The sequence below is a fragment of the Natator depressus genome, chromosome 7, assembly GCF_965152275.1.
Source record: "Natator depressus isolate rNatDep1 chromosome 7, rNatDep2.hap1, whole genome shotgun sequence".
Taxonomy (NCBI): Eukaryota; Metazoa; Chordata; order Testudines; family Cheloniidae; genus Natator; species Natator depressus.
The window spans coordinates 7,304,771-7,325,581 of NC_134240.1; the positions used below are offsets into that span (position 1 = coordinate 7,304,771).

Below are 20,811 nucleotides of genomic sequence, written 5' to 3' on the forward strand. Positions count from 1 at the left end.
CCAGACTGCTCTTTTCCAATGCCACATTGTTCTTCCCTTGTCTGGTCAACTTGCAGGAATACTCCCTGAAACATACGTCATCAGCTAAACAGTACAGAACAATGACTGGAAGGATCATTTCCCATGGTCTGCTAGGGCACTTTGAAGCTCTCTCTTTATAACATGGCAGTTGATTTTTTTTTCTTCCCCGCTTGCGTTACAGATAGGGAGTCAAATCGACACAAAGTTTCATAATCAAAAAGGGGCCCCCTTGTCCCCACAACATCGGGCCCGAGTCTGCTCCCACGGAAGTCACAGGGAAGATTCCCAGTGACTTTAATGGGATTGGGACTCATAAGAAATGCAGGCTGCCATCCTCAAATTCTTCTCCATCTCATGCAGACTAGTAAGCATATCACTTGCAGTATCCATTGTCCTGTCAGTCTTATTGTCTGGGCCCAAGACTCAGTGCAGCTTTGTGTACGGTTCTTCTCCATGTCAGCAAGCCGTCATCTCTCTAGCCCAGACTGAACCTCATTGGCTTTGCCAGTCAGTCAGGCTTTCAGTGTTATTTTAGGATAGATTTTATATTACATGTATTGGTTAATAAAAGGGGGAAAGGAAAGCATGTAAAAATGCTTGGGCGATGGAAAGATTCTTCTTCACGTGTAATTGGATTTACAGTGGAACCTAAACTAATGTCTTAAGATTCAGTCCTTTTATGAGGTGCTTCAACTAACGCTGAACCAGATGCACAGCCCCATCGAACTCAAAAGGACAGTATGGAAAATGCTGCCGTTAGAGCTGAAGAAGGGTTCAGAGATCAGGGCTTTCAACAATGCATTTAGCTCAGCACATTCTGCTCTGCCAGGCCTAAATCTGAAAGGGGAACCACAAAAACAATGAATCTAAAATAGCCCACTCATGAAAAATTTTGCCCCCCGACCAGCAAAGAAATTCATCTTATCCAAGTGCAGAGCTGTCAACTAATTCTGAGTACTAATAATTTTACTCTGCACTTTTAAAGCTCCTTTCAGGCTAGGATCTGACACAACATTCACTAGTCCAGGCACTGACGATAAAGGGATCCCTTCCCTCCTCAACGCTGAAATACGGCCACTTCTGGGGTGAAACACAACAGCTGCTTAATAGCGCACAGGAACACTTAGGAGAACGTACAACTGTAAAGCAAGGAAGAATGCCATACAAAAATCCCAACAAAAGTGCAGAGAGAGATTTGGTTTACAGAAGAAATTATTTCCTGCGTTAGTCAGGGGAGCAGGGTTAGCAGTTCGGGCACACATGCGCGCGCGTATGTGTGCCAGGTAACTTACAGAACACGCAGGTTTTTGAGTCCTTTGAAAGCTCCCTCTGCGATATGGTTGATGGAATTGTGGCTGAGTCGCAGCAGATGCAGCCCTCCCAAGTCTGCCAAGCTCCCCTCATCCAGTCTGGTTAGGTTGTTATAGGACAATATTCTAAAGAGAAAACCAAACAGAAATCCAATCACTCTGGCTGGCATTGCCTGAGCCACTCCGCAATATCCCTGTTGTCTCCAAGCACATCTATGCCTCCCCTGCAGCTCGTATAAAACACAGTTACCGTAGGGAGGCAGAACAGGTTAGTTACGAGAAAACCAGGCGAGCAGTTTGCAAATATCACCAAGGGGAGAGGGGATGATCTCCCGGAGCATAACAATAAGGGGCAGATCAGGTGGCACTAAGTGTATAAGTCAATCTCTGGTTATGATTCTCTGACACACAGCCATCGGCATCGACCCTGGTTGGGCCCAATCTCGCCTCGCAGCTGGACTCAAAGGGATAAGAGTGGAGACAATCACCCTTCCCTCCTCACTTTGAGGCTGCAAGATGCTGGCACCTTCAGAAAGGAGGATTCTGAAATCGATGCAGATTCTTTGCCTGGCCCTGGCTGTTGCATCTTCATGCACTTCTGCAAGGGGAGCCCCAGACAGCTAGGTGTGGGTGTCTCAACACCAGTCGAAAGTGCAGGCCAAAGCAACTGCACCATGTAGCAATGCACATTTTAATATTCCCCCTTTGTGCAAAGTAAAGGTCACCAGCCCTCCTCCAGTCCCTCTGCCCTTTTATCTCAGAATGCAAAGCATACTGGAGATGACTAACCGCAGTGACTAACACTGGAGGGCTTTCATCCATCCTTTTCCCATTGCATGTGCTCTGTCTGGCTTTTTTATAATACAGCTCCCGTGCCATTTTGTAGCTGGTACTAAGAAAAGCTAACACGCAGGCAGTGCAAGAGAGACGAGGAGGCTCCTTGGACCAGCCAACCGGAGGAAAAGTAGGGAACGCTGCTAGCAATCACCAACTCCTCAGGCAATGAATAGCCCTACCCCTATAGGAAAATGCTACAGCATTGCCCCCAGCACCACAGCACTGCTACCTCAAAGGGGCTGAGACAACTGGCCAATCAAGGACTGTCCCGGGGAGGGGAATTCCCTGGTATAGCACAGGCAAAGCCATCACTTACTAACTAGCCCAGGGAGCAGAGTGCATGGCTGGTTGTAGTCAGATTTCCCCTGGGCTCGGGTTACTCTCAGTTGCTGGAGTGGCCCTTTGGGACTGCTGGCAGTTGGGTACACATCAGAGTAGCCTCTGGGCTGCTCTAAGTTGCCCTGGTGACTAAATAAGGCCCAGCATTGGGGTGGGGGTGCACAAGTAGTGTACATGTCCTCCCCCCAAAGGTTTGGCACCGACCCAAGCTGATAAGGGCCAGAAAGTTGGCCCACAGGGTGGGTGACTCAGGAGTTCAAGACTCCATGGAAGTCACTGGAACTTGTGATCCTAAGTCACTAAGGGACCTTTGAAAATCTCACCCATTTTGCTCTGGCCAAATACTGAAGCCCTTGGTAATATAGGAGATGAAAACAATCTCTCAACTCTCTTCAAACCTCCAGATTCCTCATTTAGCCCTGCCTCTAACCAGCCCACTTAAAAATGTGTCTAGGGCACACATGAGAGTCACTGCACAAGCCAAAACCTAAGTCAAAACAGACATATATTCTTAACCACCGCAAGTGTCATTTACTTGGCAAATGAGCCGTCTGCCTTTTGAATGTGTGAGCAGAAAGGCGCTGGAAGAAATTCAGCAGAGATTAATGAATTTCAAAAAGGCATAGGACAACATACTTTAGTTTCTAAAGAAGCTGTAGTGTTAGTTATGAAGAACTGGCAGCTGATCAAAATTATGTCCTCACCTGTGATTAAAGAATTTGGCTTAACCCTCCCCTTGACACACACACAAAAACCCACTGCTAGAAAGTAATCCTAAACCTGGCTAGGGAAAAAAAAACAGTTCTCTTGGATATTACCCAGAAGGGTTTCTGCTACGGCCAGTAAAGGTATGTTCCCTTCAATTTTTCCTGACGTCACTTGAAGATGGACATCAGCAAGCTTTAGAATATCTGTGGGTATGGTGCAATCAGCTGGAGAGTTTCAGATGCTCGGCACCTGGTCTTCAGCATGCTCATACCTCAGCCTCCCGCTCAAAGAACAGGCTGATTTACAGAACGGCCCATTTCTTCCTCAGTACTTTACATTAACCAGGTTCGGAGAGAAGTAGGCAGGTCTGGACTGCTTGCCCTACATTTCCATCACTCTCCCAGTGAGAAACTGCTAGCATTCTGCTTCTGCAGCATGGTATTTTGGAACAGCCTAGCTAAAGAGCTCTTCTCGGCTGGTGGCAAGCTGGGCGTGTGGAGCAGAGAGAGTGATGATAATAAGGAAACCAAAAGGAGTACATGGTACCCTGTTAGACAACCAGAAGTTTTATCTCTGATCTACATTTGAGTGAGTTACATTTTCCATGACGTTTCATTCCCATGAAATCAAACCGTGGATAATGGGCTTCGTTTGTTTGTTTTTTTTTAAAAAAGGTCCCAGTCTAGCTCCCCATTTTTATTTGGTGTATTTATACCAGCATATTATGCCTGAAATTGGGGGTTTATTCCACTATATAGAGGTCCACGCACCTGATTTGCAGGCACAATCAAGCATTTAAGACACCTCCATGGTGGCATAAGTTTTCCTTTCTTTGACATCTTCTAAACCAGTCCAAATGCTTGGGCTGTATTTCCTATATTTCCTCCCAACCAGAAGATGGAGACAAACACACACAACCTTTTATTGGGCATCATACTCCCCTTCCCTCCCATAAAAGCTCATGGTTTCGGGTGAGTCTACAAAAATGTAGACAGAAAATGTTCTCTGATACCTGAAAATCAAAAGCTTTAACAATAACAAACAAAATCTGAATGGGACTCTTCCAGTAAGGCCTGAAGCTATGTCTGCAAAACCCTGTAATATTTTGCAAAGGTGTGTGCTAACATCCAAGTGGCCACCTTACAAAACTAAACCAAACCAAATATGGTTCCCCCCACTTTCAGAACCAATCCCATTCAGACCGAGCATGTCTTAATGGCCTGGCACCTTTTCCTCAGCAACAATGTAGGCCACTGATCATTTTCTTAATTTCTTTCCAGATCTATGACTTGGCTGACAATAGTGTTCTCCTTAGTGCAGGATCAATACCCTCTGTGACTCCAAATTTGGCCATTCTGCCAAGTTAGAGCTACCCTTCCATAGAAATGTCCAGAGAATGAAGAAGACTTTCTTTCCTTTGATTCTTTAGGTTTGAGCAGGACGTGGGTGAGGCAATGTGCTGACTCACTGAGAAGGCCATTGAGCCTCATCACTGAAGTGTGGGAAAGTTCTTAGCACCATCCTGAGCTAGTGAAATATCAAACATAGCTCTTTATGTCAGCTAGCCTGCAGTTATCAGGCTACATGCCGAGTGTATCGCTGCAGGAGGAAGTACCTTTCAGAGCAGCCAGTCTCAGACACGTCGGATAAATTAGATGAATTGTTCATGAACATTTTCTCCAGACAATATTTCTTCTCTCATCATCAAAATGTTTCTGAATTTGAGATCTAGTATCTTTCTCAATGGAAGGGGGAACTCCTAAAAATGTTTAGCTTGAGAAGATCTGCTCTAGGAATTATTCTGGGGGCAGTTCTCTGGCCTGTGTTATACAGGAGGTCAGGCTAGATGATCACAATGGTCCCTTCTGGCCTTGGAATCTATGAATCTCCAAGCAGGATGAATCTGAAAGCAGGAGCTACATTTCCATAATAAAACTGAACTTGTCACGTTTTTCTTTTAAAAACAAATCTACATTGTGTTTTCTAACCAGACAGCTAAGCATGTTTAGGGAGTGACTGCTAGTCCTGTCAATATTGCAAGCATCCTAAATGTCTCTCCTTCATCTGAACATTAGCAGTGACAGAGATGCCGACATCTCTCCCCCAAGGCCGCATACATTTTTATTTATCAAAGAGATCGTAAATGAAATGTTCACAGCTGGGAATCTCAGGAGAATGAGGCCAACGTGTTTACCTTCCAACAGATGAGCCCTATAGTAAGAGTAATGTACAAACAGAAGAGACAAGAGTAAAACACTTCACTCATTGCTTTTGAGGTAGCCAGATATTAGGTGGTTTAAATGTGATTATTTATTATGCCAACTGTAAAATACAGACTAATCAAGCAAAGTTTCCTTTGAGCTGTATAGTTTATTCAGTGCAAGAGAACACAAGTCTTACAACTAGATAACCTAAAAGGAGCCACAAACTATGACCTCAATCTGCCTTTTAGTCCCTGTAAACGAACATATTTTTTTTTTTAGCAGGATCTATTCCTTATGCCCAGCACAAACACCTTTCGAGCAGGTATCATAATAACTAACAAGGTCATTATGTCTATCAGGAAGCAACTTACAGCTCATGCAGCTTCTGACAGAACTTCCAGCTCTCAGGGTTGATGTAGGATATCAAGTTGTTACTGAGGTGAAGTTGGTGGAGAGATGAGAGGCCGTAGAGGGAGCCGCTGTTCACTTGTGTCAGGCTGTTATACTCCAGGTGCCTATGAAGACAAGCAGGATAAATGTCAGACTATCCATTAGGCAGCACCAGTCTCATTTTGATGAAGTTGAGGACTTCCAAAAAGAGCTGGGAAACTTTCTATAAAATCTTCACTTTTCTTTTAAATCCAGTTCTGTACATCTCAACACACACCCACACATGCACGCATCTGTGCACGGCCGCATGCCGAGCATGCAAATACAAGGACACAAAGGAGAAAAAAAAATATGGAGCTATTTAATCATCCTTTGTTCAGATGTGAAAACTGCCTCCCATGCACACTCCACGCCTTCTCCCAATGACAAACCAGGAGTTAGTTCCCAGAGCTGTGTTGCAACAAAGGCTAAATGGTATTGCCCAAACTCTTTTATATTCCCCTAAAGAATTGGACAAAGCTAATCACTGTGTATCAACAAGCTTTAAGAAGACTCTGGCACTGTTGTTTATCTATTTTAGGGTTTTTATACTGCTGCTCACCATCACAGCATTTGAGTGCCTTCCATGTAAAACCAACAGCAAAGTTTACTGGATCTCATGGAGTTTCTGGCACATCTCCCTTTTGGGGATCAACACTATGTTGGGTTAGGATTTGGGGTTGGAGTGGGAGGGGAGGGGTCGGGGAATTGATAAGGGTTTGGGAATAAAAGGGTATTCGAACTGTGAATGTCACTTATGCTGGAAAGGCCTTGCAATGTTTCCTAAAGATTTCTAAAGAATACAGACATATATTTCAAGAGGATTCTACCTTGTACGTAAGACATAGATGGTCGATTTGAAATCTTACTAGAAGAGCTCTGGTTGACCATGCTGTGGAAGTGGAGCGAGACTGTTGTTAAATCCTTCTGTCCAGCTTCCACTCCAAGTCAATTCCATGGATGGTCGCCTAATCACAGTGGTAATGCAAGGAGATCCTACAATGTGAGGCACATGGGTGTGTCCCCATGCAGAGCCCCTTTGAAGTCAATGGGGTCCTGAGAGGCACACTGCAGGATCAGGGCTTTAGTTTGCACACAAATATATGTGATGTCTCTGAAATAATCCCTTCCAGAGGATGTGTACTGAACGTCTGGCTGGCAACATTCAGAAGCCAGGGATCTCTGGGACCATATTTTAAGCAGTGCTGGATATATTGGTGTCGTATCTCCACATAGCAGGTGGTGTTTCTCAGGACACTAAATGAGGGCAGCATCCAAGAGACGAGAGCAATGGGAATTTACCTGGAAACAGTAATCCTTTCAACTAGTGTAATCTGGTCAGAACCACCAGTCAAGCATAGGCAGCCAAACTCAATACACTGACACAGGGAAACAGGTTGCTGGAGAAAGGGGAAAGATTACATACGGCAGCAATCCAGTGCATGCATGGCACAGAGAGAGGCACCAGTAAAGGCATTACACCTTTACACCTTCCCTTCCTTTTACTATCGCCTCAAGTAAAGCAGTGTGGAGGTGACAAAGCAGAGCAGAGACTGGGTATCTAGTGGATGAGAGGCTGAACCGAAGATCTCAGAGCACAAAAATCCTCCACCGGCTGTTGTGTGACGGCAGGTCATATGTCAAGAGTGCCCACCAGTCCCTGGAAGAACTGTGGGGGAAAGGAGGAGGTCACGGGAGAAGTAGAAAATAAATCTTTCCCCCAACTTACAGAACTTGCATCTTGGCCAGACCCCAGAAGGCCCCATCGGTCAGTTTGCTTATGTCATTGCGCTGCAGCTTCAGAACGTCTAAGCTGTCCAACCCATGGAACGTCAGGCCTTCAATCAGGCGGATGCGATTCCGGTTTAACTCCCTGAAATCGTCAACACCGTGGAAATGTATTAAGTCCCAGTCCTTTGTCATGCAATCATCTGTGTGACACACAATGGGGCGGAGGAATGCCAACAACTTCTCCATGAACTGTTCCCATGAGAGAGCAGAAGGGCATCGGAAACGGGCCAGGAAAGTCACCGGGGCCCATTCTCTCTTAAACAAACTCCTTCTTGAACAAACTCAGAGCTTAAATTCTCAGAGTGTTTCCCGGACCCCCCAACCATTGGGGGCTCGAGGCTTCAGTTCTACTCCAGCTGAATTTAAGCCCGGAGTAGGGTGACCAGATAGCAACGGTGAAAAAACGGGACGGGGGTGGAGGGGTAACAGGCACCTATATAAGAAAAAGTCCAAAAAACAGGACTGTCTCCTTAAAAACAGGACGTCTGGTCACCCTAGCCCTGAGGAAACTCCAATATAGGGCAATAAGTAAAATGGATGTAGAATAGTAATCCCCTCCCCCATATAGTTTTCGGATAAGCCATTTATACTTTTCATCAATTGAGTTCAATCTTCACAATTCATCTGTTCCAATGCAGAAGCACCACTCAAACCCATACAGTTAGGGATCAGGATTACTTCCTTACAAACCTCTGTTTATAAAGGCTTGTGGCTTGTAACGGGCCAGTAAAAATTTACTCTGACAAACATATGTCAAGTGTGACCCCAGATGTAAATTTTATTACTAGTTTGGAAGGATAACCCTCAGTTTCCTTGACAAATTTAGCCTTTTTTCCCTATATTAAGAAAGTAATAAATAAAGAAACAAGAGGTTTCCAATGAGACCTCCAAAATGTTTGCTTTATTAAGCATTTTTTTTAAACTAAGGAAAGTTTAAATAAAACTTAGGAAAGCCAGTTATTTCTGTGCACTATACTCACCAATAATACGAGAATATAACTGGGTGACTTGACTTAACCGATACCAAGGGCATTAGAACAGGTAGTTACAGATCACGCCATGAGTTAGATCTAGGCACCAGGGTGAAATGCCAGCCCCACTAAAGTCAGTGGCAAAACTCCCATTGACTTCAATAGGGGCAGGATTTCATCCAGCATGGTGTATAGATTTAAACAGGAAGGTCAAACTTTCATAGTACACTCAAGCCTACCTGCAAAAATGCCTGTGCAATGCCTACATTGTGTGTGTACAGCAGTTACCTGGACACCAGCTTGCTGGGGTGCAAAACCAACCCGATGGAGGCGCCTTCTCCACTTCCCAGCGGGAGCCAAGGTAGCAGCATGGGCAACACACAGGAGTTTGTTTTTTTTTTTTGCAGGGGAGGGGCGGTAGAAGCAGCGGCTTTCTGATTTGGGGGGATTAAAACTCAGTTTTACTGCTGTTCGAACACCCTTTCTGAGCACGACTATTTCAGGCTCGCCACTTCCGGCTCTGCAGCATTGCTAGCAATGCTACTCAACCATACTTCACCTGAAAAGTTCAACAGGATTAATTCTAAAACTCTGGCTGCCCCATCAATACCTCTCTGCATGCAGTTCCACATGGGTAGATGTTCATTCCTATATCCATACAAGGGAAAATTAGACTCATCTGAAAACCTTCCTCCTAAGGGGCTTAGGAGCTCAAATACCACTGGCTCTCCATGGAACTTGCTCCTAAATAGCTTCTTCAGAACCTCCTGGTAGATGTTCAATGCTGAAGGAAACGTGAATCCTGTATGCATCCAACGGAAAATTTACACCCGTGGATGTACACAGTCAAGCATCTCATAAGCAAGCTTCCCAAGGGACAAGCAGAATGTGGCTGGGTCGTAGGAGTAGTTTTTAACTGAAGCCCGGGCGGTGGCAGAACCCCCACTTCAGGGAGGCTAGTCCCCCAGCCCCGCCCCCGCCTGCTGGAGTTCTAAGCCCCTCCACCCCATGGCTAGAGCTCTGGCTGGCCTGCCCCAGCTGCCCCAAGATGCCTGACCCCCTGGCCGGCCCGAGTTGCCCCAGCCTCTCCGGCCGGCCCCACCCCGGGCCAGTCCAAGTTGCCCCAGGCTGCCCCTAACCGCCCCAGGCTGCCCCTAGCCTGAGCCCCGAGCTCCAGGCCACCGGCCAGCATCAGGTGACAGGGGGAGTAAGAGCAGGGCCTCAGGCCAGAGCATGGGCAAGGCCATGGCCTGGGTATGGGGAAGCTTACCCTCCCCTGACCTTCGATATCCACTGACCATGACTAAAGCTTGAACAAAACTGTTCTGGGCGCTTTGGGTTTACTTAATTGGGTGGTGATGGTTTGCCATTTAGAGGTACTGGTTTCGGTACCTCTGAATGGTAATGGTCTTTTGTGCAAACAGAGCTTGATCCTAAGCCCTCCAAACTCAGTGAAAAGACTGCAGCGGGCTTTAGACAGAGTCACAGACTTTAAGGTCAGAAGGGACCATTATGGTTTTCTAGTCTGACCTGCATAATGCAGGCCACAGAATCTAACCCACCCATTCCTGTAACAAACCCCTGACCTATGTCTGAGCTACTGAAGTCCTCAAATCATGGTTTAAAGACTTCAAGGTGAACAGAATCCTCCAGCAAGTGACCCATGCCCCATGCTGCAGAGGAAGGCGAAAAACCCCCAGGGCCTCTGCCCATCTGCCCTGGAGGAAAATCCTTCCCGACCCCAAATATGGCGATCAGCTGAAACCCTGAGCATGTGGGCAAGATTCACCAGCCAGACACCCAGGAAAGAATTCTCTGTAGTAACTCAGATCCCACCCCATCTAATATCCCATCACAGGCCATTGGGCAGATTTACAGCTAATAGACAAAGATCAATTAATTGCCAAAATTAGGCTATCCCATCATACCATCTGATCCGGCCTGTAAAGGGGAAAAGCTGAACTCTTAGATTGACTGTTTGCATATAAGGCACACTTATAGATGCACATGTAGATCTCTGCCTACATAGCTCACGCAGTACTGCAGCCAAGACAATAACAACGTGTGTGTTAGCTCATCGAAAGTACTCTTTTGTCTGCTCAAATATCACTGCACAGTTTAACGACCTTCCTTCGTTGCATTTTTATTGCCGCATAAAGATACCTGTGTGGTCTCGAAAACATAACGCTGTCATTCAGCTCTTTCTGCCCACTTGCAAAACACATTTTTTCCCCAACCAAAAAATTTTTACCAGCTGCTGTAAGGGAAACAGATCTATTTGATACTGTAAATAGCTGAGAGGCTCATCAGTTACATTTTTTTAATCTAAAAAGAGTGACCTAAATAAGTAATAGGTACAAGACGGACAAACACACACAAAACACCCCACCCCCGCACTCTCCTAATTTGTTTTATTAGGCGTCGCCATAGGACTATTAAATATAGCTTATTCCAAGTTTTATAGATGTAGGGTGAGGAAGGGTTGCATTTGGTGTGTATATCCTCAGGGAAATTTTGTCTCCATAAAGTTTGGTTAACCTTAATTAAGGTGCACATTTCTACTCACAGTTGTGTTAGCCTGGGTAACTTGAATGCCTTAACAGGAAGCAGGGTGATCCTGTTTTTACTCAGTCGAAGTGTTAGCAGGGACCGTGACAGACTATCAAAAGCACCAGGCTCCAGGGTGCTGATTCTGTTGCTCCCCAGGTTGCTGTAATAAATCAGCACAGAAAACGTAATGGTTGTGTCAGAGGCCTTCATTGTTATCAGCCTTTGCTTGGTCTCCAAACGGGCTGGTGAAATTAGACACATTACATTGGAACCGAGCAGGTTTGGGGACAAATAAAAACAAACACGCTTTCCCAGAACACATTGCCAGCACCTAGCAATGGAAGGTGCTGAGTGCCCCTTCAGAGATGCTTGGCACCAGCTACTCCAATGAAGGAGACAGTCGGGGGGCTCATTGTCAGACCCACAGCATACAGGGGCCATTGCTGTCACCTCATTCTGATGGTTCCAAAAATTGATGGCCTCCAGACAGAGGAGTGAGACCAAACCCACAGCATACACACTCCTTATGCACAAGCACGGCTTATGAGCAGAACCTGTGGTTATTCTGCGCCTTCTAGAAAACACATAACGTATATCACTGACCCCATACACGTTAGGATTATGCTGTATTTTTCCTGCATGGCTCAAGGGGAGCTCATTTGGCTCCCACTGACCGCTGGTATGTATGGCTATAAAAACAAGGGTTACCCAACGTCCATTTTAACGTGAATATGTGATCACAAGGAAAACAGCCACTTTTCCCCAGCTGCACGTGTCTGATTTCAGAAGCAAGGCACAGACCTCAAGGTACACAAACCCCTGTCTGGGATGGTCTAGGCTAGGTATGCTTAATCCTGCCTCAGCCTGGGGGCGGACTAGACACCCTCTCTTCCAGCCTCATGTTTCTAGGGTTCCCATTATGGAAGAGCTGTCCCTGCTCTGGATAGTTGTTTTGGCTTCCAGTTTCCGTAGCAATGCAGGATGCCCGTACCTGAAGGGCACACGTGCCTTTCTCTGTCACTGTACACCGCTCCCAGTGCAGCTGGCAAAATGATGTCCCTGCATTATTCACAGATACATCCGATAACAAAAAGACAAGGCTGGTGGGGGTGGGAGGGACCAGAGACACAACTGGCTGAGTTTTAATTCACTGTTGCATTTAGAACCCACAGTTATAATGCTCTATTTGAAATGTTGGTTAGCAACCTTTTTTTAAAGGCAATTTTAAAGGCCTCCTTTTTGCTGCGGTAACTCGACTAATGCTGTTCTGAACAAGAAGAACTTACAGCTCCTTTATGGGAAGTCCCTGTGGAAAGCAGCCGCTTCGTATTTCCGTGATGTCATTGGAACTCAGGTCCAACGTTTCCAGGGCAACGTAAGGCTTCAGTTGACTTGCTTCAATGCTGCGGATCCTGTTGTGATGCCTGAAACAGACAGGATGAGAATTGGAGAGAATCAAGTTTCCTTAAAGAAAAAAAAATATAACCAGAGAGAGCAATTGATTCCATCAGTCGCCAGTTGGCTTTCCACACTGGTATTTAATGTATTTCTGAAACAACGGTCCAATCAGAAACCAGTGTCAGAGATACATACACTGGCTCCCTGCTGTTTCTCTGGCTAGTCAGATTGTAGTAAATCACAAACATTTGGAGTTTTTTCTATTTTGGTACAAGACTTTCTTCGATAACTACCGAGTCCACTGATGCATTCACCTTCCAGAGATTTGGGCCCAATTCTGGATCCCTTCCATCCCCTTAACTCCCAAGATAAATGCATTATTAAGAGAGACTGCAGGATTGGGATTGTCACAGGAATTCTCCCAGTGTCGACTGATGATTTAGCAAATTGCCAAAATTCCAACATAACACACACTGGCTGGGATTTTTCAAAGGGAGATAAAGAGACACCCAAATCCCAGTGAAAGCCTCTGGGGGTTGTTTGCCTAGCTGCTAGGCCCTTTTGAAAAGTCCCAGCTCTAAACTATATTACAATGATTTCTAACACATAGAAACAGTATCCAGGGGCTTGATTCTGCAATCATTTCCTAGCATATTGTTTACTACCCTAGACCAAACTGTGTGCTTAGAATAACTCTCGGCACTAAGCACTGCACTCAGCAGTGTTTGTCGGATCTGGCCCCAAAGTAATGATTCAAGCCAGCTGCATTTTCATCAATAGTCTGGAGATTTAACATTGGAATTGTTTTGCTCACAGAAAGCATTACAAATCACTCACTGGATTTCCACAGCTGTCAAACAACTGAAGAGCTCCAAATCTGTTTGCACCTGGAGAGTTTAGTTTTAAAATAAAAGCCCTCTCTTTTCTTTCTAACTCCTTTTTGGCCTGACTCAGAAGGAAGAACAGTAACCAAACTTTAAAATCTCTCTCTATATATTGGGCATTAGACACAAGTAGTAAAGCAGATGACTGACATGAATTTAGACCAGCATGAACAGCCATTGCTATTACCAGCAAGGCTGAAACAGACAGCTCTAAATAGAGACATTCACAGACACTTGAGAACCTGTTGAATAATAAGAGATAAAGTGATTTCAGACAAAGACTACAGCTTAATCACGCCAGCTACCCTCTAAGTAAATGGAGAGGGGTGGGGAGCCAGCAGCCAGCCAAAGCATTCTTGAATGCAAAATGGGAACACCAGGCTCTCCAGATCCAGAGGAATCTCTTTTAAACAAACACTTGGGATCCAGTACTCACATGCAGGCATTTATCTTTGAACATGTCCTTGCCATCTCCCTCTCTCTGTTTCCAGACCCTCCCCGGCCTTTATAAGTCCAGACAAAACCCTTTAACAGAAGCCCAGCTCAGCGAATTGAAAATGTTTTTAACGAATGGTGAGGAAAGATCTCTCTCCACAGCACAATGTCCTCTTTCCCTCTCGTTAATACAAACTGATGGTTTCTCCACAGACTAAGCTGGTGGTTTAAAAAGACACTGTGTCAAATTTAAATTAGTCAGTTTCAAACATTCCACTGTCTGATGAATCACCCTTGGAATATGATAGGCCCGATTCTCATTTATGTCGAGGGTAAAATTATCAAAAGGCGTCTCAATGGTTTAGGAGTCTAAATCTCATTGAAAGTCAATGGGATTTAGGATCCCAAGTTACTTAGCTACTTTTGAACATTTTATCCTAAGGCCCCTTTTGCACCATCCTGGCCATGAAAAGGGGTCTTGCAGTAAGGAAAGCCCCTTTATATGCTGCCAGGTGGCATAAACAGGCCTTAGAATAAATGAGACTCAAGCCCTGCATCCTGAAATTTAAAAAAAAAAAAAAATCCTTAAAAACATTTGAAATAACTTATTTTTGCTCCCCTTATTGATATATGTAAAGGTCTTTTTAGCAAGGAAGAAACAAACTTTGGCCCTCTCATTCCTGCAATGAATTCTACATGAGAGGGATCCCTGAGCCTGGACAGAGCCCCAGAGGGTATGTCTACATGGCAATAAAAGCCCTGCAACTGGAGCTTGAGTGTCTACACACCAATTTTTAACCCCTAGCCTGAGCCTCAATCAGCAGACCTGAACCAGCCATGGGTTTTTTAATCCCCATGTAGACATACCCTGATACTGTATATTCTGACTGTATATTCTGATTGTATGCCTAAGGGAAAACAGTGAAATGGACTATGCAAAAGGGGCTGTCACATCCATAAATTAAACTCCTGGAGAAAAGAATTTCTCTTACACCCATTGCCTTGTGTTAATAATCTGAATTTGTCACTTCAGCAGGTTCCTTTTCAGACAGAAATATGATTTTTCAAGCTGACAGGATCCCTTTCAAATGAGTGCAATAATAGGTAATGTTAAAACAAACCGTGGCTAAAAGCCCAATTCAGGAAAGCACCTAAGAACATACTTAACTTTAAGCAACACACTTAAAATCCATTTCTGTTCCGCAAAGCATGTTCTTAAAAGATAAAAAGAAAAGGAGTACTTGTGGCACCTTAGAGACTAACAAATTTATTTGAGCAAAAGCTTTCGTGAGCTACAGCTCACTTCATCGGATAAACACATTCTTAAGTGCTTTGCTAAATAGGAATAAACTTAAGCGTGCGTTTCAAAGCTGTGCTGAATCAGGAACTATGCGTTCAACTCTAATCTCAGACCTACTGTTGTAACCGCAATCAAAATCTATCTGTAAATTACCAGGAATTGTAGCTTCATACAAAAGAACGTCAAGAATCTATAAATTACCTGGTGATTACTAAACACAAAAAGCAGTAACTCTGTAAGGGACTGAAAGCATGAAATGGCTTCAGTCATGCAGAGCAGTTCAGAAGTAGAAACAGACGGTCATTTTTTGGAATATTAATATTACTGTATGTATACCATGCATCAAAAGCACAATGTCCCAGAGTTTACCATAGGGCCCAGTTTAAGAAGGAAAGGAAAAGGTGGGTGAAGTGGAAGATACTATTTTGGTCTGAGCCATGTTCAAGCAGTTTCCAGGTGACTTCCGTCCATTCAGCTGTTGCTTTTTCTTGTGCTGCAGCTAATAGATTAAGGAGGGGGTGGGGATGTGCATTATTTCACATAGGAAAGCCAGGCTTCTCTCTCTCTCCCCCTCTCAAAGATGGGCCAACTCCAGCGGTAAGTAATGACTCCCAGCACCACCTCCAGCCAGTTCCAGCTGGGGAACGTCAGACAGTTTGCTGCGAGCACTGCGCCATCTCAGAACATCGCACTTCAAACAAAACCAGCCCTGACGACTTTTCCTATACACAGCGTGTGATATAAATACAACTTATTCCAAACCTTCACCAGCTTGATTACATTTTCTTTTTTGTGCTTTCAATAGACACCGAAACACAGTTTAACCCTTCCTGTTATGGCTTGGGACTTTTTCACTCAGTTTCCTTCCTTACCAGTCCCAAGGCAATTTGAAAGCAGAGTAAATTGTGAGGACGTTATGCCCTGATCTCTCCTCCCCCTTCACAATGGCTGGGAAAGAGGGGGATTTTACTGTGTACTCCTTATTTTAACTTACTAGACTGCACAGATTACAGAAGAAAGTTCAACGAAAATACCTGATCAGCCTTGAAACACAAATACATGGTGCTCCCCCCAACGCTTCCCCATGCAGCACAACCCATGGGAACAATTTTACTGTCTCATTTCAGCCATTGTTACCGCAAGAGTACAAGATGACTATGCTTAATATGAGATCCAATCATTAGAGCCAGGACTGGCAGCCAAGTCTCTGACCATCTAGCTTCCAGCTCTGGTACTGACTCATGCCTAGGGCATGTCACTTGACTCTTCTGTACCTTCAGTTTACTCATCTGTCTTGACCAGGATGCTGTGAGGCTAAACTCATTCAGGTCTGTAATGGCTATAAAAGGTACTAAATGAGCAAAATATTCTAAGTGCAAAGTAAATCCTACATAATCCGCTATGTTCGCTTTCCTCATCTTTGTACAGCTGTGGAACATGCCCACCGGTATTCCAAACTATTCAGATGAACCTCCCAAACCATCCACTCCCCAACCCAGCCAAAAGCTGAGATCCGGTTTCCAACAAGTAGTGAATACTTCCTTGGCAGTCTTCGGCACTGCTCAATGGCTTAAAATTTAAAAAGCAAATGGAATGTTCAAAGGAAACAAAGAGAAGGGTTGTGGGGGGGGAGGGCGGTTGGTTTTTTAAGTCGGGGGGAAAGACAGATGGCGCAAGTTCAAAAGATCACAGCATTTCCAGGAATCCAGGCCTGTATTTTAGAGGTAAAGTTACACCTTAATCCCCGGGGATATCCCTAGTGCTAAATGTTTTAATGAATATTTATTGATAAACAGGCTGGTGAGGCATTTTCCACTGGTACTAATTGAAAGAGAATTCACCTTTCACTGCTACAAAGGGCTTTTTTATACAATAAAGGTGCACTGGCCAATTCAACATAGGGTGTAGTTAAACCTGTTCAGAAAGCTGTGTGGACTCCCTTATTTAAGTTTCAAACAGGCTTATTTCACTTTAGATTCACCCTATTAGGAATCAGTTTAAATTAAGCAAAAGAAAGCCACTCTTCAATGGATAATAAGAAGGTTTGCACCAGTTTAAATCAGTTTAAATGGATTTAAATTAGATCAGTGCAAATTTCTCAAAGAGACAAGACCTGAGTCGATGCTGTCTGAGCTGTAGTAGTGTGCACTGCAAATGTTTAATGTGAGAGAAGAGTGGAGGCGGGGAGAAATCACATGTTTAGCCTTCATCTAGTGTCAATTTACAGTGCTGGCTGGGCTCTGGGGAGAAAAAACCAAATACAGCAAACCTATTAAACCAACACCTGTTATAAGCATCAAAAATAAAACCAAGCTTCAAAACAGAGACAGACTTGAGCGAATATGTATTTCGGCTACAGTCCTATTAACATTCAAACACATTCTCAGAATGAGCATAAAGGGGGAGTTTAGAAACAACTAGAGGGCAGAGAAATCGAGGGATAAAAAGTCAATTTTTACTCTTGGGTAATATTTTCAAAATGGTCAAGTAGCAAAGGAGCCAGACCTCCTGGCCATGGAGAATTACAGGCGCTTGCTACTGAAGGAAACCAAGGGCTGATGTCAGGGAAAGGCCAGGCAAAGAGGGCACGGTCAAGCGTTAGATCAAACACAGTGTTACATGAGATGGATCAAATATACCGTGACTAACTGGTGCCTGGAATTACACGCCATCATTCTGCTCTCTCTCTGGCAGTATTTCCCACCCCAATTCCCAGCAAGGTTAGAAGAAGCTGACAGCATTAAGACCTTCTTCCCTTAGAAACATCGGAGAAGATTCATGGCACACGTCCCCACTGCTCTCACCCCAGACAGAAGTGCCATCTGGCTAAGGTACACTGCATGGGACTGTACATTGTTCAGCCCACATTTTCCCTACCTGTCCTCTAAGCAGAGCATAAAAGCCTCACTTTCTCACTAGCCTCTGCTAGATGGGCAGCTTTCGTCACATGTATGAAGGGGGCTTAAACAACCCATATCTGTAGATTTATGCTTTAATTTAAAACAAAAAATGACATTGCTAATAGACATGGTCGTGAAGAAAAGTTTCCACAAGTGAGCTGAATGCAAACCAAATCTCCCATTGCCTTCCTGAGTCTGTAGTCAGGCATCTCCGGTGCCTGAGCTGCTGCTCTTAGCTTTGTCAAATAATAACAGACAAACTGAAACTCAGGTTAGTCTCACTGTGATATTCAGCACCCTGAGGGCTGCAGAGCATAATGATCAAGAATAATGCCGGTTTCACATTGCTGCCTCTTGGCATAGCTGTGAGCATCAGTAGAGGCAGAGGCTATAGCTAATCACAGGGGAGGAGGTTTCAGAGCAGTAGCCGTGTTAGTCTGTATCAGCAAATACAACGAGGAGCTTTTATGGGCTAAAAACTGTATCTGATGAAGTGGGTTTTAGCCCATGAAAGCTTATGCCCAAATAAATTTGTTAGTCTCTGAAGTGCCACAAGGACACCTCGTTGTTTTTTCACAGGGGAGGGGTATCCAAAAAACCATGAGGTCGGATAGAGTAACAGAGACCTTTCATTTCTCCCCTTCCCGCAGCAGCCATGATGCTGAAGGAAGTGGGGGTGGGGGGGGAAGGGAGTGACAGACACACACACCTTCCCCAAGGCTTCCTCTTGCAGACAGGAGATGGGAGAGTGGAGGCAGCAGAGTTTCAGATTCATCAGATAACTTAATCAGAGGCTGGTATGAAAACAATGGAGCCCTCAAGTAGGGGAAAGTGACTGCAGCACATTGGTAGAAATCCCAGATTCCTCCTTCTGCACATGAGCTTTGGGTAGCTGGCAGGGCTTTCACTAAGGCACTATCTCTGGACCTTGATGGTACCTCCACCGTGCCCTGCATCTGCCTCTCACTACTATGTGTGCAAGAAGTTTTTCAAGCCCTTACCCCTGGATCGAGTAGAATTAGATACGGTGTATTTTCAGTTTGGTTGGATTGCACCCAACTGCTGCAAAATGAGGAACATGAAAAGCATCTGCCTTCCCCTCCACCACATCTTTAAACCTAATTTAACCTGAATTGTGGGGTTACATTTTCCATCCTCAAAACCTTACGGGGCAGAGTCCCAGCTGGTGCACATGGCTAGAGCTCCACTGAAGTCAGCTGAAGACCTGCCTCACTGACCATTATTTTTGGTGTATGTCTATATCTCTTTAAAGGAAAGAAAAAAGCCCTGAGAAAACTATAAATCAATTCAGTGCCAATGGGGGACAGAGGGAGAATGTGTTTGTAAGTCAGTTCATATGTTTTGAACTATACAATAAACCAAGAGGATAAAGCTTCTCATGTGACCCTAAAAATATTACTATTCAAAGCTTTGTTCTTTAAAAGTATTTTATTCCAGCAGAACTCCACCGCTTTACTGGAGGCAAACTATTACCCCTGGAATGAAATCAGGTTAGTTATATGAAGGGAAGCACACGAGAGATTAACTGACTTGCCGAAGGCTGTGCAGAAAGTCTGTTGCAGGACTGGGCAGAGAGCCCCGCACTTTAGATTCCTAATCCTGTGCTTTAGCCACGAGATCAACCTTCTCCCCGCAAACTTAAATGGCTAAGTATTTATGAATAATAAATATCATTGGTCACGCTATACAAATGGTCCTTTGCAGCCCCCAACTTTGCCGGCAGGTGCATCTAACTTGCATGCACTACATCAGTGTTTCTCAACAGCCAGTCTGTGGACTGGTGCCAGTCTCTAAGATTTCCCTGGCACCATTCAGGAAGGCAGCAAGCTGGTCTCTGGTATCAAAAAGGTTGAGAAATACTGCACTACATCATGTCACTGTGCACATCACCACCTATAAGGTTTAGATTTTACCATCAGAACAAATTGTACATATTTGTCAGTAGTCCAACCTCCCCAAAAGGAACACGTGCTGTATTTATTTAAGGGAACAGGGCCACTGTCATTTCAGAGCAAAATTGCATGGGTTATTCTCCAGGCAGGAAGCGAGGATCCATGTAAGCAGCCCCCACTTTTCTCAGATGCTCTGAATCATCAGTTCACTGGGGAATTTTGGCAGATTCTCGTGCTGCAGCAGATATAGCCTCAGCTCTGTTTGTTCAGGTGGAGATCGCACGCACAACAAGAGTAGACCAGTTGCAAAACAAGCAGCCGTTGCACTCTAGGGTCCTGCACAAGTTGTGCCAACCAGCTTCTTAACTAGATAATACTCTCCAATACTCACACAGTCTGTAATCCCCAGAAGTCAAATTGCCTTTCACCCCAGAGGTATTCCACGGCCTCCTCTCTCCCGAGGGCCCCTTCCTACTTGGACTTTATAATGTGCATAATACAAAAATTCTCCCCATTTTCTGTTGGGTTCTTACAGCCATCATGTAATAAGCACAAAGCAAGGAACACAAGCGGTAGATTCACTCAAGCTAAATCCAACTTACTACACATAACCATGGCAGAAAGTCTATTCCATGCGCTATACATCCTCTCCACCGACAATGATACATTGTAGTGATCCCTGAGCAACTTCACTCACTAGCTTTTGGGTTTTCCTTCATAGGCTACATTTGGCCACCGCGACAGCAGTTGAGGACGGACATGCATTAAGTAAACTCTTCACAGCTATAAGCAGGCGGCGGCGGGAGGGTGTGAGGAAAGTC

The 20,811-nt window shown here is 44.7% G+C and overlaps 1 protein-coding gene across 1 annotated transcript in view; it reads right to left on the bottom strand.

Moving 5' to 3' along the window:
* The window catches only part of LRIG1 (leucine rich repeats and immunoglobulin like domains 1), a 126,217-nt gene that overhangs the window by 24,207 nt on the left and 81,199 nt on the right, over window positions 1-20,811 (bottom strand). The window contains exons 4-8 of the mRNA XM_074957436.1: window positions 12,447-12,584; window positions 11,177-11,320; window positions 7,578-7,721; window positions 5,791-5,934; window positions 1,314-1,457 (exon numbers count right to left, since the gene is read on the bottom strand). Coding sequence (XP_074813537.1) covers window positions 1,314-1,457; window positions 5,791-5,934; window positions 7,578-7,721; window positions 11,177-11,320; window positions 12,447-12,584 — 714 coding nt within the window. The remainder of the gene's footprint in view (window positions 1-1,313; window positions 1,458-5,790; window positions 5,935-7,577; window positions 7,722-11,176; window positions 11,321-12,446; window positions 12,585-20,811) is intronic.